The sequence below is a fragment of the Notolepis coatsorum genome, assembly GCF_963971535.1.
Source record: "Notolepis coatsorum genome assembly, chromosome: 20".
Classification (NCBI taxonomy): domain Eukaryota; kingdom Metazoa; phylum Chordata; class Actinopteri; order Aulopiformes; family Paralepididae; genus Notolepis; species Notolepis coatsorum.
The window spans coordinates 22,292,082-22,308,232 of record NC_140184.1 but is presented as its reverse complement, the minus strand read 5'-3'; the positions used below and the strand labels follow the sequence as shown (position 1 = coordinate 22,308,232).

Sequence of the window (16,151 nt, the reverse complement as noted above, 5' to 3'; positions counted from 1 at the left end):
ATTGCCTATAAAAGACATGAAATAAAACAGCTGTAGTGTTTTTCCTGGTCACTGCACATCTTGTAGACCTCAGCAGACGGGTCCAAAACTGCTCTTTTCATAACGTCTCAATGACACAGTATTTATAAAAGTACATGTATTTTACATTCTCATAACAATTAAAATAACAAACTCACTACTTTCCAATACAATATACCACGACACAATACCATAGCCTTCTTGCAGGTGTATAAACCAAATTGGTAAACTTGCACGACCTGCTGGACATAGCAGGAAATGCAACAATATACGTGAACAAAGATATAACGTTGAATAACATGTTTGCACTATGTATGGAGCCACATACCTATAAAAGACATGAAATAAAACAGCTGTAGTGTTTTTCCTGGTCACTGCACATCTTGTAGACCTGCATGTACAACATAAAATGTTACATTAAACTTCCTTCTCGAGATTATTGTAAGAAAGTATTCGCGCCATAGAACGTTTCCCCAGTTCTAACGTTTGCAAAACGCGACACACACACAGAACCAATACCAGCGGTCAAACCAACACAGTTATCATTACATTATGTAATACAGTGAGCGTTGTGCACTATGTTATTACAGTTTAATGTTTAGACAAATTCTAACCAGAGAAAATAGTGAAATAGCAGAGCTACACTTCAATGGGGAACCTACCTCAGCAGACGGGTACAAAACTGCTGGGTAGGTACGGTGTCCCCACAGGGACATGCAGCGCGATATACAATGACCTCAACACGTCACAGGTGGCTCCCAAAACAAATACGGTATGATGTTTCTCAATTTAGATAAAATTCACATGCAAACAAATATAATTTCTTCTCTGTTACACCAGTGCTTATGATGAGCTGATTGACACTTACATGTTTCCCTTAGTAAGGACTCTTTATAGGATAGGAAGTCCCTCATCATGAGGACCAGACCACTGTTCACTTTAGCTTTTTCATAATTTCGCTGAACTCTATTTCCTGGAATATGTGACATCCCAATGACATCACACGTAATAACTCTGAAAACAAATACACTTTGTGTGTGAGATGAGCATTGTCACATACATAGGTCTAATAACAATATAAGTGTACCTGAACCGCAATAACAATACAACACACAATCCAGTCCACACAATAGTGGCAATAAGTCCAACACAATATTCAATCCACCTAATAGTGGAAATGGCAGAAAGGCCAACACAAACCACAATCCATACAGGTCACTGGCAATGGCAAAAAGGTCCTGTGTGGGTGCAGGCTCTCAGGCTTTATCCACCCGCCCCTTAATGAGTGATTGCCCTCAGCTGTTGTCATCATCGGGTAATTAGCCACTCTACAGGAAGGGATGGGCGGAACAGAAAAGGGAATTATCATCCAGGTGAACACAGCACCATACGTCACATCACAAGCATAATGACTGTGCTTTATTTAATCGTTTTTTTGGTGGAGTCCCCCTTTAACACATTCGGGGCCATTGGGATGTGTCTAATAAATCTCGAGGACCGGCAAATGTAAACAGACGTGGGGCTGTTTGTAGAGCTAAATCTATACTTTATAGTATTGCTATCTGTCCATTCTCATTGTCAATTGGGACCATAAACCGTCCCTTCAAAATGGATTAAAGAAATAATTTTTTCATCAATATGTTCTCATTTTATAGTGCTGTGAATATAAGCGTTATATGGCATTTGGTCTAGTATATTTCCTGGAAGGCGAGATAAAGGGCTAATAGTTACTAACGTTATATCCAATGGCATTTCCGTTATACAGATGCTACAGTTAAAACTCAAACTGCATATGATCGGCACGATCCTCAAGCATGTATGCATGAAAGGGGGGGGGGGGGGGGGATGTCGTTTCTTATTATTGATTACCAATAACCGTGTTCGTCTAAGTAGCCACATAGGCCGATCGTATAACAAGGCTCAATCGGGCTGTAATTTACGCGAAAAAGATCTTACCATGAGCCGGTTGGATCGCCATCTGGTAGATCGATATGTCCATTGGCTGATGATAAATCCCCTTATTGCATAGTGAAATCCGCAATCCAAAACATAATCCAAGCTACATGCTGCACATCCAGAATCCAGCTAACTGAAAACTCCATTAAAAGTAAAAAAAATAAAAGAATGCTCCGTTCAGCCACAGGCCACACTGCATTATCGCGATAGCGCCCCTAAGAGGATCTGGCCGGTATTGCACTTTCTCGAATTCAAAGAGTAGGGTACATCTGCAGTGCCGCTCGGCGACCTTGAATAGGTTATTAAAATGGAATAAAAGCAATAACAACTTGCCCCGGATATATCTGTGCTTCTGTCCACAACGGGTGGAATCGAAACACGGAGATCTCCGTGGTCGGGCGCCATTGTGTTAAGGCGTAACCTTATCGTGTAGAAACAAAATTTGTAGAAATTGTACTTGGTGTATTTAATTAATATTCATTCCATGACATCTCCTCAACCCCAAGCTGCCCCTCCCCCTCCGCCACCCCCTCCCCCGGAGGATGACAAGAAGGATGAGCCTGAGGCAGCGGAAGAGGAGGTAGAGGAGGAGGACATCTACTATGAGTTCTTTGGATACACCTTCAAAATCCCAGAGCTTCCAAAGCTGCCCCCGCTGCCTTACTGGCTCCGAACCATACTGGATTACCGCTTCCCTCCCAGCCTTGACCCGACTGGTAGGTAGAGACAGAATGAGACTAAATGGAATGGAAGTGAATTGAACTGCACTGAACTATAATTCGTGACTTGCTCCCACGTCTCTATCTTCCCTCCCTCTCTGTAGACCTGGCCTATGTGCTTTGGCTGTTTGTCGTGGTGATGGCATGGAACTGGAACGTGTGGATGATCCCAGTGCGCTGGATCTTCCCCTACCAGACTCCAGAAAACGTCTACATGTGGCTTCTGATGGACTATACCTGTGACGTCATCTACATCATGGATATTTTCATATTCCAGGCCAGACTGCAGTTTATTCGTGCAGGAGACATAGTGGTGAGTGTGTTCTTGCACATAAACGTATGCACACAGTCATTCCCTACAGTGCACTGGTTAATAAACCAATGCAGGGGCGGAGCTTCCTATAGGTGACATAGGCGCTTGCCAAAAACTGTCCCAAAAAGAATACATATATTATTCATATTATTCTATATTTTTTGGTGGGCAGAGTTTTTTGTGCCCCCTTTTATATCTGCAACCAATATTTTGACATTTAAAAAAATATATATCTAACACAAGGGAAAACTGTGGCAAATGTGGTGGAACCAATGGACAAAAGGCAAAACTAAAGAACAAATAAAAACATTTAATCTAGAACGTTTTTATTGCAGTGTGATACAAAGGATATGAGAGACCACTACATGACAACAGAGAGATTCAAGGTGAGATATAAGCACAGCTGTTTTCTTTTTTCATTATCACACAGAAAAGCAGTTCTTCAAACCTTTGAGTATGGAAATATTCCTCAGATATAGATGACTATGAGCTTGTGTCTTGTTTTCAGATGGACATGTTGAGTCTGTTTCCCATGGAGATATTCTACTATTTCACTGGCGTTAACTCCCTGCTGAGATTTCCCAGACTACTGAAGGTGAGACTATATTGGACATATTACGTTTGATCTTTCAATATTCTTATTGACTGGTGATATGAGTGATGACTGAGACCAGAACCCTGTCTCTCTCCCAGTACATGGCTTTCTTTGAGTTCAATGATCGTATTGAAGCAGTAATGAAAAGAGCCTACATCTACAGGTAACATAAAGTGAAACACACACGGGGCAGGGAATCAAAACACTCACAAACCACATCATGACTACCAGCTAAAGCCCATACTTGTGTCTGTCTGCCTATCAGGGTGATCCGGACTACACTCTACCTGCTGTACTCTTTGCACATCAATGCCTGTTTGTTCTACTGGGGGTCTGAATATGAAGGCCTGGGTTCTAGCAAGTGGGTCTACAACGGCAAAGGCTTTGCGTAAGTACAAGCTGTTGCACCCTTTTCAATCTCATGTCCATTCCATTACTTTACATTATCACAGTAGTCTAAAAAAATAAATCCATTGGCTGTTTGCAGTTACATCCGCTGTTACTACTTTGCTGTGAAGACCCTGATCACGATCGGAGGGTTACCAGACCCCACCACCGTCTTTGAAATCTGCTTCCAGCTCCTCAACTATTTCGTCGGCGTCTTTGCCTTCTCCATTATGATCGGTCAGGTCAGTTCAGTTGACCAGAGCCAGGGTACATAACCTCCAGGACTGATTCCACTCCTCCTTGGTGAGGTGTAATTGTCGTTTGACCCGTTTCCGATGGTGATTCTATTTTACCAGATGAGAGATGTAGTGGGGGCCGCCACTGCAGGGGAAAACTACTACCGGGCCTGTATGGACGGCACCGTCCAGTACATGACCTCTTATCACATTCCTCGGGAAGTCCAGAACCGCATCAAGACCTGGTATGACTACACGTGGAAGAGTCAGGGCATGCTTGGTAAGCAATGTCACCGCCGCCACTCTGCATGTCTTTAGGTAGTGTGGACAGTGTTACAATGCAACTACAATGCAACTCAAAGACAAAGTATGCTGCATGTTTTACCTCTTGTATTTGAAATAAAAGACATGATAACTGCGATGGTATTTTCTACATTTCTCTCTCTCACTCTCACTCTCTACAGTATATATATTTCTCTCTGTCACTCTCTTTCTCTTTCCAACTTCCTTTGATTGTGCCGTCTAGATGAGACTGAGCTGCTGGTCCAGCTGCCTGATAAGATGAGGATGGATATGGCAGTAGATGTCAACTACGCCATCATCAGTAAAGTGGCCCTGTTTCAGGTCAGTAGAAAGGACGACAATCAATTAGATTTTAATTGGAAGTACAATAAAAGAAAAACATTTGCACTACTCTAATTAATAACTTTGATTCACATCTATCTGTCTGTCTGTCTGTCTGTCTGTCTGTCTGTCTGTCTGTCTGTCTGTCTGTCTGTCTGTCTGTCTGTCTGTCTGTCTGTCTGTCTGTCTGTCTGTCTGTCTGTCTGTCTGTCTGTCTGTCTGTCTGTCTGTCTGTATGTATGTCTGTCTGTCTGTCTGTCTGTCTGTCTGTCTGTCTGTCTGTCTGCCTGTCTGTCTGTCTGTCTGTCTGTCTGTCTGTCTGTATGTCTGCCTGTCTGTCTGTCTGTCTGTCTGTCTGTCTGTCTGTCTGTCTGTCACCTCTTTTTCCCTCTTGTAGGGCTGTGACAGACAGATGGTGTTTGACATGTTAATGAGGCTTAGATCCGTGGTCTACCTGCCAGGGGACTTTGTCTGCAAAAAGGTAACCAGTGAAATATACCATTTTTATCCAAAACCTAGCTTTCGTTGTGTAAGTATTCCCTTATGCATGTGTGAATGAATACAATCTGTGTGTGTGTGTGTGTGTGTGTGTGTGTGTGTGTGTGTGTGTGTGTGTGTGTGTGTGTGTGTGTGTGTGTGTGTGTGTGTGTGTGTGTGTGTGTGTGTGTGTGTGTGTGTGTGTGTGTGTGTGTGTGTGTGTGTGTGTGTGTGTGTGTGTGCTCCTTAACATATCTCTGTCTGCGGTGCGACAGGGGGAGATTGGCAGGGAGATGTACATCATCAAGCAGGGGGAGGTGCAGGTGGTCGGCGGCCCTGATCTCAAGACGGTGTTTGTGACCATCAGGTCCGGCTCTGTGTTTGGAGAGATCAGGTCAGAGTTCCTCCTCTTTAAGCTCTTCTACCTCAATCACACACGTAACTGATGTGCATTTAATAATTAACCCATCAGTTGTATCGTGCATTAAATAGTTCACAGGGGTTTATCCAGTAGTGTGAGCCCAACATAATAAGCCCACAGTTTTCATGTTTGAAACACAGCATGAGCAGAATGTTATTAACCACTTTATTTCCACAGGGTTGCCTACATTACAACCACACCATTGCACAAGCAGCTTTATTAACCTTCCCATTTCAACAACTTTCTTTTTCACTGGTTCAGACTTGAGATAAGTAGTGAGCATAGAGACGATTCAATACCAAAGGCATGTGACTCCCCGCTCAGACCTCGGATATATCCTTGGTATTAAATGGCCCAATATAAATTGTGCACGTGGGGAGGGGTTTCTTCCAAATAAAGGTGTGTCTCGAGAGAATCGTAATGTCTTCAGACTTGCAACTTAAAGGAGAATGTCACCCATTTTAAGATATTATTATTATATTTATTATATTAAGATAATATTTGTGAACACTAAGGCTAGAAATCTGAGGAGGAACCCTCCAATCAGTGATGTTACTGGGATGTACTGTAAGATCTACCTGGGGCTGCTCCATGGACAATGAATGTGTTTGACTTTGTGTGGCCATAATATGTTTGTGTGAGCGCTTACACCCAAATTAGATATTCATTCTGGGTCAGACCTTTTAGCAATGCCCAAATAAGAGCTCACACAAACATTTTCTGGCCTCACGAAGTCAGAGCCCCATTCATTGTCTACGGAGCATGTCACCCCAAACCTGAAAAAAAACTGCCTCAACCACTACCTGCCAATCTCCCCTTCCTCTGGAATGCCTATTTGTCTGGCTTCCGCCCACTCCACAGCACTAAAATTGCCCTCCTCAAAATCCTCAAGGACCGCCTCACCTTTGCTGACACCGGTGCACACAACATCTTGCTCACCAGACTCAGCTGGTTCCCACCGTATCTCATACGTTGTTTCTCTACACAAACACTCCTCTGTCACATCCACAGTCACAAAAGGTGTTCCCCAAAGTTCTGCACTTGGTCCACTCCCTTTCATCATCTATATTCTCCTTCTCAGTCAGATTCTCTGCCATTTAAACCTGGACTTCCACTTCAGATAACCTGGACTTTTAGAAACACCGATCACACTAGAGGAACTCAAGAAGGCCATAACCGCAATGAAAAGTGGTAAGGCTCCTGGAAGAGACGGTTTCCCATCAGAAATGTACCTTTCTTGTTGGGACATAATTGGCCCCTTATTACTAAATATGATCTTATACTCAGTCAAGGAGGGGAACTTCCATAAGAATGACAATATTGCACTCATAACAGTCCTCCTTAAAAAAGACAAAGACCCCAACGAGTGCGGTAGTTATAGACCTTTAAGCCTCCTCGGAACAGATATCAAACTGTACTCTAAGGTATTAGCCATCAGATTACAAAAGCATATGACGTCTTTAGTTCACCCGGACCAAACTGGCTTCATAGGAGGCCGCCTGATCACTGAAAACATAAGACGAATACTGCACGTACTTGATGCCGACAAGGAGGACACCATACCTAAGGCGATGCTGTCCCTGGATGCTATGAAAGCCTTTGACAGGCTGGAATGGTCGTATCTATGGGCAGTGCTAGAAAGGATGGGGTTAGGAAAAGGATTCATCGATATGATTAAAGTATTATACAAAGACCCATCGGCCATGATTACAACAGGCACAATCATCTCCGAAATCTTTCCGTTATCACGCTCTGCCAGACAGGGTTGTCCTCTTAGTCCCGGACTGTTCAATCTATCATTAGAGCCTTTAGCACAATATATAAGACAATCCCAATCCATAGAACCAATCGTAATCAAGGGCACACAACAAAAAATTAGTTTATATGCGGACGATGTAATATTGTTCATGCAAAACCCCAACACCACATTGCCTCATCTGCTCAAGTTGATTGAGGACTTTGGTGATTTATCGGGATTTAAGATAAATTGGCCGAAGTCGGCTTTCCTTCCACTTAACACCCCTGCAAAAAAAGATACAACCCTCCCAGGACAGATACCGATGGTAAAACATTTCAGATGCTTGGGAGTGGAAATATTCCCTACCATAAGACAAACGGTGAAACACAACTACACAAAAATCCAAAACAAAATCAAAGACGACCTTAATAGATGGGCAAAACTCAAAAACACAGTACAAGCACGGATATCAATAGTTAAGATGGATGTACTACCTAAAATCAACTTCTTCAGTTCAATGCTACCGTTACCCCCTCCAGAGGGTTACTGGAAAAGATTACACTCCTCCACATACAAATTTATTTGGAATAACAAACCACCACGTATAAAAAGATCCACCGCACAGAGAAATAAAGCAGATGGTGGCATGGCATTTCCAGATTTTTTCCTATATTTTAAGGCGTACACATTAAGTCCATTGACAACATGGTTTGACTCCCAAGCATTAGCATCCTGGAGAAAAATAGAAGAAAACATAGTAGCCCCACATAGACTGAAGGACATAGCATACACTAAACTACCAATCAAGCACTGTGAACGAAAATTTGGCCCCATAGTTACTCATGCGATCCGGATATGGCGTGAATCACAAAAAAAAAATCCTAACCCACAAAAATGGCACAATCATACTCCCTTATTCAATAACAATGCACTCTTAATTGGAAAACGACCTATAAGATTCCCTATATGGGAAGAGCAAGGCATACACTCATTAGGGGATGTTTTTAACAAACAGGGTTTTTGTAGTGATAAAGAAATACGCAAAAAATGTAATCTCACCAAGTCCACATGGCTTTTTCACAAACAGTTAGAGCTATGTTTGAAGTCTCACGGTGTTCCATTAGACAGACCAATTGAACACCACAGATACCACAAATTCTTCTACGCAAGAGAGACATCGAGAGGTTTTGTTTCAGAATTGTATCATCAATTACTAACGTCCTCGTATGAAACCCTCCAACTAGACTCTGTCTGGAGGAGGGATATACCAGACCTGGAAAATGACTTTGATTGGCAAGGAGCCTGGGCAAATGTCCGACTTACATCAAGGAACCCGGATCATCAACAAATCAACCTTAACTATATTCACAGGACATACTTGACTCCTATAAGACTGTGCCGAATGGGGCTTAAACAAGATTCCAAATGCACCCAATGTTCAAATGGGGACGAAGGGACATTTATGTACATGTATTGGGACTGCTCACCAGTTAAGGCATTCTGGAAAGATGTGACCCAACAAATATCAAAACTCGTATCTTGGAATATACCTGTACACCCCTCGGTATTACTATTGAATGATGTTTTTGAGTTTGCAGTGAATCCACAGCTAAAGAGATTGGTTTTATCGGGTATCACAGTAGCCAAAAAGCTGATCGCATCACGCTGGTTTCAACCGGAAAAAATTTGCCGTAAAGTTTGGTTTCTTACATATCTCGATGTAATTTACCATGAAATATCTACAGCAAGAATTCTGGGTCTCAATGAATCCAAAATGTCAATGTGGTTAGAAGTGGTGGAGAGAATAAAAGCTAGCTTATAATGGTAGTGTCTGGTTAGGTGCGAGGGATAGTGGAGGTACTTCTCAAGGTGGGGTCCGGGAGGGGGGGGTTCGAGCTGGAGCATATGTGTGTAGGTTTTTTAGATAACAGGTATTAGGGGTATATCTTATATAAGACAACTAACTAAAATGTGATCTCATTGGATGTGCCCTGACAATTAATGCTTGTATATCTTATCGTGTGTTGTCATGTTTGTTTATATGTTTGTTTAAAAAATAATAAAAAAATAAAATACAAAAGATAACCTGGACTTATTCCTCACCACCAAATCCTCCCACAACCCACCCCACTCTCACATCGACTCCTGCCTGTCTGCAATAAAACTTCCACAAACTTTCCACAAACTCAACAGTGGCAGAACTTAACTACTCCTCATCAGCACCTACTGGTAGAAAAACAACAACCCCACATTCACCACTGATGGCACCACTGTCTTTCCCTCCTCCCAGGCACGCAACCCACCCCCACCCTCTCCTTCGCCCCTCAGATATGTAAAATTGTCAAATCCTCCTTCTACCACCTTCACAGTATTGCAAGCATCCGACCCTCTCTCTCACACCCTGTTGCTGCAACTGCAACTCACTCCTCTACTGCATCAGCGCTAGCTCCATAAAGAACCTTAAAATGGTCCAGAATGCATCTGCCTGACTTCTAACCCACACCGCCACATCACTCCAGTCCTATAGGACTGTCTCCCACTGAATCAATTACAAAATCCTGGTCCTCACCTACAAAATCCATGACATTCCTTTTTCATTTTACAAACTCTTATTTTACAGTTTACTTATTTGTTTGAACTTTATCTAACCAGAAAATGTTGCATAAAACGCCTGTCGATTGCATACCCAAAGTAATTTGTGATTTATTATACTTTATACTTATAGCACATGCATGAGTCTGGTCTCTTTTGAAAGGTAACATTCTTATTTTCTTTTTATCCACTTTTTCTCCTCCTATTTTTCTTGTATTTTTCTCCCATCCCAATTTAGTCGTTATGCCAATTCCCCCCTCCCCTTCCTGGTCGTTGCGCACATTTGCCCCCTAATTGCTGGTCTAGGGAGCCCTGAAGTCTATCACATGCTTCCTCCGATACATAGGAGACAGCCAGCAGCCTCTTTTCACCTGGCAGCGAGGACTCTTATTGGGTGAGTGTAACGCGTGGGAGGGCACACTACCTCACCCAGATCCCTTCCTCGCTGTGCAGGCGCCCTGACCGACCTGTAGGAGTCGCTGTTTACAACGACCAGATTACCAGCCACCGGCTTCCCTCCCGCTGACACTGCCAATTGTGCCAGTATGACGACCGGCCAAGCCGGAGGCACCGCTGACAGCTGGATTCGATACCAGTGTCTCTGCGGTGGTAGACAGGCGCTTAGTCCGCTGCGCTACCCGGCCGCCATGAAAGGTACAATTCTGAAGTTTTTTTTTTTTTTTTAAACTTAAATTTTTATTTGCAGTTTTAGTTTTAGTTTAGAAACATACATCAGACAATACATTCAAATAACAGAAATAATAAAGAAATATCCCCATCCTCCCGCCATCCACCCCGAGAGATCCCAGAGAGCTCCCCCATATCCCAGGACCTCTATACACGGAGCCGGGCCCCAGCGACACGGGTCCCTTGAATTGATTGGGCCTGGCCCAGTAGAGGGGAGTGCAGGGGGCTCCTCCCCACCGAGCCAAGTCCGTTACCTCCCATGTCCCAAAGAACCCCACCCCCCGCACATCGACCCCACAACACACAAGACCCCACTCTCCGGGTCAAAACGATGGTCCCCCCCCCCCCCCCCCCCTGAGCTAAGCCCGCTGGGACTCTCCTATATCCCAGGTCCGCTACGTGCGGAGCCGAGCCCCCAGCGACACGGGTTCCTTGAATTGTTTGGGCCAGGCTCAATAGAGGAGAGGACAGGGGACTCCCCCCCCACCGAGCCCAGCCCGTTACCTCCCATGTCCCCAAGAGCCCCACCCCATGCACACCAATCCCACAACACACTCATCCGCTCTGACCCCCCCAATAGGCCTCCCCAAGAATCAGAGCACCCCCATATCCCAGGCCCACTAGTAGGACTCCCCCATATCCCAGGACCGCTATACACGGAGCCGGGCACCTGCAACACGGGTCCCTTGAATTTGTTGGTCCAGGCCCAGTAGAGGAGAGTGCACCACCGAGCCCAGCCCGTTACCTCCCATGTCACAGATAACCCCCCCCCCCGCACATTGACCCCACAACACACAAGACCCCACCACTGACCCCGCAACACGCAAGGCCCCCCTCTCCCGGTTCGATCCGCCGATACTATGCCCCCCCCCCCCCCCCTCACTGCCGCATTTATGAAAAATTAAACTGACAACACAATGAGAAAAAATTAAATGAAGATAAAATAAGTCATATGATTAGCACTCTTTCCCCCGTTGGCGGTTTGGAGGGGAATCAGCTCTCCTATTGGAGAAGCCCCCCCCCCCCCTAGTGACGGAGATACCCCCCCCAAAGGAGATTCTCCAAGCCTCTCTTCATGTCCAACTTTTTGAATTATTGTCCTTCACAATTGTCCATGTGCACATTTAAAGCAACTGCTATTCTAACAAAAAAAAAGACTAAAGACAATTGGTACTTCCCAGGTTTTTATCCCCGTTGGCGGGCTGGAGGGATAAGGCTCTCCTGGAGAGGCCCCTCCTATAACGACGGAGATATCCCCAATGGGGATTCTCCAATGCCCCTATTATTGTCCAACATTTAATTTGCATTTTTTTTCATTCATATGATAGTACAGTTCCAGAGCTCCCGGTCAGGTCTCCGAATGTGTTTCCCCATGTTCCTTGTCCTCTTAGCTGTGTGTCCTGTGTGTTGGTGTCTACAGTTTAGTCTAGTATGTGTTATTTATATTATATGTCCCGAATCAAGACCCAATTTCCCCAACTAATGTGTTCACCTGTGTCTGTATTCCCAGTGGTCTGTGTGTTATCTGCAGTGTGTCTCGAGTCATAACATCCATTCACTCTCAAATAATATGTATATGTGGTATTGAATCTTGGTCAGTGCGTGTGTCCTCAGTGCTCGAGTCCTGTTTGGTGTGTGAGATCTCGTTATTTGAATCCTGGCTGGTCTGGCTGGTCTGGTTGATCTCGGCGCTTGGCTCCCGGTTGGTGTGTGTGGCCTCAATGCTCGCATTCCGGACGGTCCGGCCGACCCCGGCGCCCGAGTCCTGGTTGGTCCGGTTGTATCCAGTGTCTCTTTGTCCCTCTTTTGGGGGTCGTCCGTTCCACTTCTCCCGAACTAGCCTCCATGCTCCTCTGAATATTCTGTATTGCATCGAGTCCAGTCTGCGTGTTAGTTTGCACGTTAGCATCGTTAGCATTCTGTATGGCTTCTAGCCTGATCCGGATGCTAGCTTGCATATTCATCGTGTTAGCTTCCATGTTAGCTTGTAGCCTCGTCTCCAGCCTCGCTGTTGTCTAACGTTTTTATTTCTTTTGAATTAGCCTCCATGTTCCTCTGAATATTCTGTATTGCATCGAGTCCAGCCTGCGTGTTGATTTGCATGTTAGCATCGTTAGCATTCTGTATTGCTTCTAGCCTGATCCGAATGCTAACTTGCATATTCATCGTGTTAGCTTCCATGTTAGCTTGTAGCTCCGTCTCCAGCCAGACCTCGCTGTGGTCTCACGTTATACTTGCTGCGTCATCTCCTCGTGCTGTACCTCTCCCTTCGTCGTATTTTCTTTGTCGGGGGTCACTCTTCTCTCACTTCTCCTCGAGTTTTGTGCACTGGGTCTTGTCGTCTTTTTTTTTATCTTCGAGTTGTTACTTTTTATTGTGTTTTATAACTTTGTATTACCTTTCTTGAATTTTTGACCGGGAGCTCTGTTCTGCAGCTGCTCACCCGCACCTCGCCAAACCGGAAGTCCCCTGAAGTTTCTTAAATAATAAAGGAAAGTCACTTTGAGTAAAATATTTGCTCCTTACTTTTGTGTTGACTTGTAGCCAGATGCCTGTTTTTGGGTTCCAGCTGAGAGGTAGGAGCTGGAAAACATAACGGTTTCATAGCCTGAAGTTTTATAGTCATACAGTCCAAAGTTTATAAAAATCCCACGTAAAATGAGTGTTTTACAAAGGTTTTTGTAATGTGTGTACCGCAATAATTCAGCAATAATGGCCGTCCACTTCCATTCATTCAGACGCGCAAGTCAAAACTACGAATTTGTTGGTCTTCTTCTGCCCCCTTCTTGTTGCAATCAGCGCTCGTCTGGGATCGCTTTCGGAGCAGACGCTCCTTGGCTACAACGGTGGTCAATCAGCGGTGACTGGTCAGTTCAGGGCCGTTTACAACCGGATGTGGTCACTCGTCGGAATGGCTTGTCAAATGACGCTTGCTGGATATTTCGTCTTGTAACTCGAGACCCGAAGCACACAATAGGTTGAGTGTGGTGACGATCGAAAGGCGGCAAATTCAACTTTCCAACAATGTATTGAATGATAGGGAGAAACGCAGCCCGGCACGTTGCACGCAAGGGTGTGGCGGCCCGTATGAGGGCCGTCGAACTTTAAGAGGTTTTAACTTCATTTATTCTGGATGTGCATGTACAGTAAGTTATCTGACTAGCAAGGGTAACAAGTCTTCTTTCCTGTGATTGTGCAGTTTGCTTTCAGGGGGTGGAGGGAACAGGCGTACAGCTAATGTGAAGGCCCGCGGCTTCGCCAACCTCTTCATCCTGGATAAAAAGGACCTGGCGGACATCCTGGTGCACTACCCAGAGTCCCAGAAGATCCTCCGCAAGAAGGCCAAGTGAGGGGACGCCCCTGTCCCCAACCCACAGCTTGGCCCAGGGGCCATGATCTGGGGATGGGGAGGCTGGTTGTTTCTACATAAACACACGCACACATATAAACATATACACAGGGCAAAAACTACAGGCAACCTACATAGCGCTTTGTACCAACAGTCTCAGGGGTGTGAGTAACGTGATGGTTCAGATGAAACAGTAAATGACACAGGGATTCGTTAGGCTCTTCCACCTCCCTCCGCTATCTACCTGTATCTACCTAGCTGATTTCTATGTCTCTGTGTCCTGCTGCTTCCCTCTGCCCCGATCAGGATTAGGAGCAGCTTAAGCTGCTGACTGGGGCCATTATTAGTTCCTGATTATGTTATCTGACAGCTAGACAGGGGATAGGGTGTGATGGAGTCACATGATCCTCCTGCCGGTCACTCTGCCCTGAATTATCTCAGTGGATTCAGTGCACTACTGCTACAGCACAGTAGAAGCATGTGTGTAGTGGTATGTATCTGTTGTGGTATGGATCTGTTGTGTACATGTGTGTATGTTGTGGGGTTTAGCGTGTACATGTAAATGTGCTGAGTACCTGTGGTCTACTTGCCAAGTTGTAACACATACATCTGTGAGCTGTGCTCCAGTATATGTGTTTGTTTGTATGTATGTACGTATGTGTATGTGCGTATGCACATGCACATACAGTATGTGTTCCTATGAATTCACAGTCATGATTCATGTTTCAAACCGATTGGTTCCCCAGCATTAGCCATACGTTGCCTGGTGTGCATTCTGTAGATGTGGTCTTTTGAGCCAACCATCTTGGTGCTGTCCCCCTGCTATCTGCAGGCAGATGCTGACTGGGCTTACGGCAGATGAGAAGAGGGAGAGGGAGGTGGTCCACATCATCGAGCCCAGACCAGAAACCCCCAAAATGTTCAAGGCAGCACTGGATGTTACCGATCAAGCAGGCCTCAAGGGAACCTTCACCTTGCTTAAAAAACCCTACAACACTTTACAAGAGGTAAATCATATAGCACCTTGCACTTGAATGGGAACCTGACCTAGAGTCCACCATCTTGGCTATGAACAGGAGATTAGATTAGATTAGATTAGATGTTATGTCATTGCACAAGTACAAGTACAAGTACAATGTACAACCAAATTAAGTTGGTATCTAACCAGAGTGCAAAGTAGCAGTAAAGTGCGTAGTAGTATATAGTGTAACTTGTGAATATGTGGAGTATATATGACAAAGCTATGAAGTAAATATGCTAAGCTAATGTGTGTACAGTGTTATTATACAGTTGTACAAGTATGAATACACAATGGTAGTACAACATACAAGCCAGTGGTATAACTATATACTGTATAGTTACTATATATAGTAACTATATATACATATATATATATTCAGATATAGATAAATGTATATTTTATTGCATTCATATTGTGTTACAGTATATAGATAGCCTATAGATTGAGGTAGGTAGTTATGAGTACAGACAGTTGTAGGCAGTGTAGGCACTAGGCAGTATATATATATGGACCAGATCGACATTGTAAATAAGAAACCTGTTCTTAATGTTTTATCTGGCTAAATAAAGGTAAAATATATATATATATATATATATATATATATATATATATATATATATATATATATATATATATATATATATATATATATATATATATATATATATATATATATATATATATATATATATATATATATATATATATATATATGGATTGAGTATAGGCAACAGAGTTCAAAATCTGTCAGCACCAAAGGTGCCAGCAAGGGTAGAATGTGCTGCGGTTTTTGCCACCTATTTTGATGTTAAGCCTGTCAAAAATAGGCTCCTCTTTTGCTTTGTACAACATGGGGGGTTGGAAATTAACAGGGGCTTGGCAGGGTGACCTGGTCGTTAGAGAGACTTTCACATTACTGAAAGGTCACAGGTTCAATCCCCTGTGATAGCCAATGTGTTGTGACAACCTGTTGAAGTGACCTTGAGCAAGACAGTGAACACTTACCTGCTCCAGGGGT

At 44.0% G+C, this 16,151-nt stretch overlaps 1 protein-coding gene across 1 annotated transcript in view; it reads left to right on the top strand.

Moving 5' to 3' along the window:
- The window catches only part of cngb1a (cyclic nucleotide gated channel subunit beta 1a), a gene marked incomplete at both ends in the record, with an annotated part of 64,294 nt that overhangs the window by 45,753 nt on the left and 2,390 nt on the right, over positions 1 to 16,151 (top strand). Inside the window, 13 exons of the mRNA XM_084337074.1 lie at positions 2,475 to 2,690; positions 2,798 to 3,006; positions 3,342 to 3,392; positions 3,515 to 3,601; positions 3,700 to 3,764; positions 3,867 to 3,989; positions 4,089 to 4,230; positions 4,345 to 4,504; positions 4,751 to 4,848; positions 5,246 to 5,329; positions 5,601 to 5,719; positions 13,963 to 14,109; positions 14,945 to 15,119. Of these exons, the coding sequence (XP_084193200.1) occupies positions 2,475 to 2,690; positions 2,798 to 3,006; positions 3,342 to 3,392; positions 3,515 to 3,601; positions 3,700 to 3,764; positions 3,867 to 3,989; positions 4,089 to 4,230; positions 4,345 to 4,504; positions 4,751 to 4,848; positions 5,246 to 5,329; positions 5,601 to 5,719; positions 13,963 to 14,109; positions 14,945 to 15,119 (1,676 nt within the window). The remainder of the gene's footprint in view (positions 1 to 2,474; positions 2,691 to 2,797; positions 3,007 to 3,341; positions 3,393 to 3,514; positions 3,602 to 3,699; positions 3,765 to 3,866; positions 3,990 to 4,088; positions 4,231 to 4,344; positions 4,505 to 4,750; positions 4,849 to 5,245; positions 5,330 to 5,600; positions 5,720 to 13,962; positions 14,110 to 14,944; positions 15,120 to 16,151) is intronic.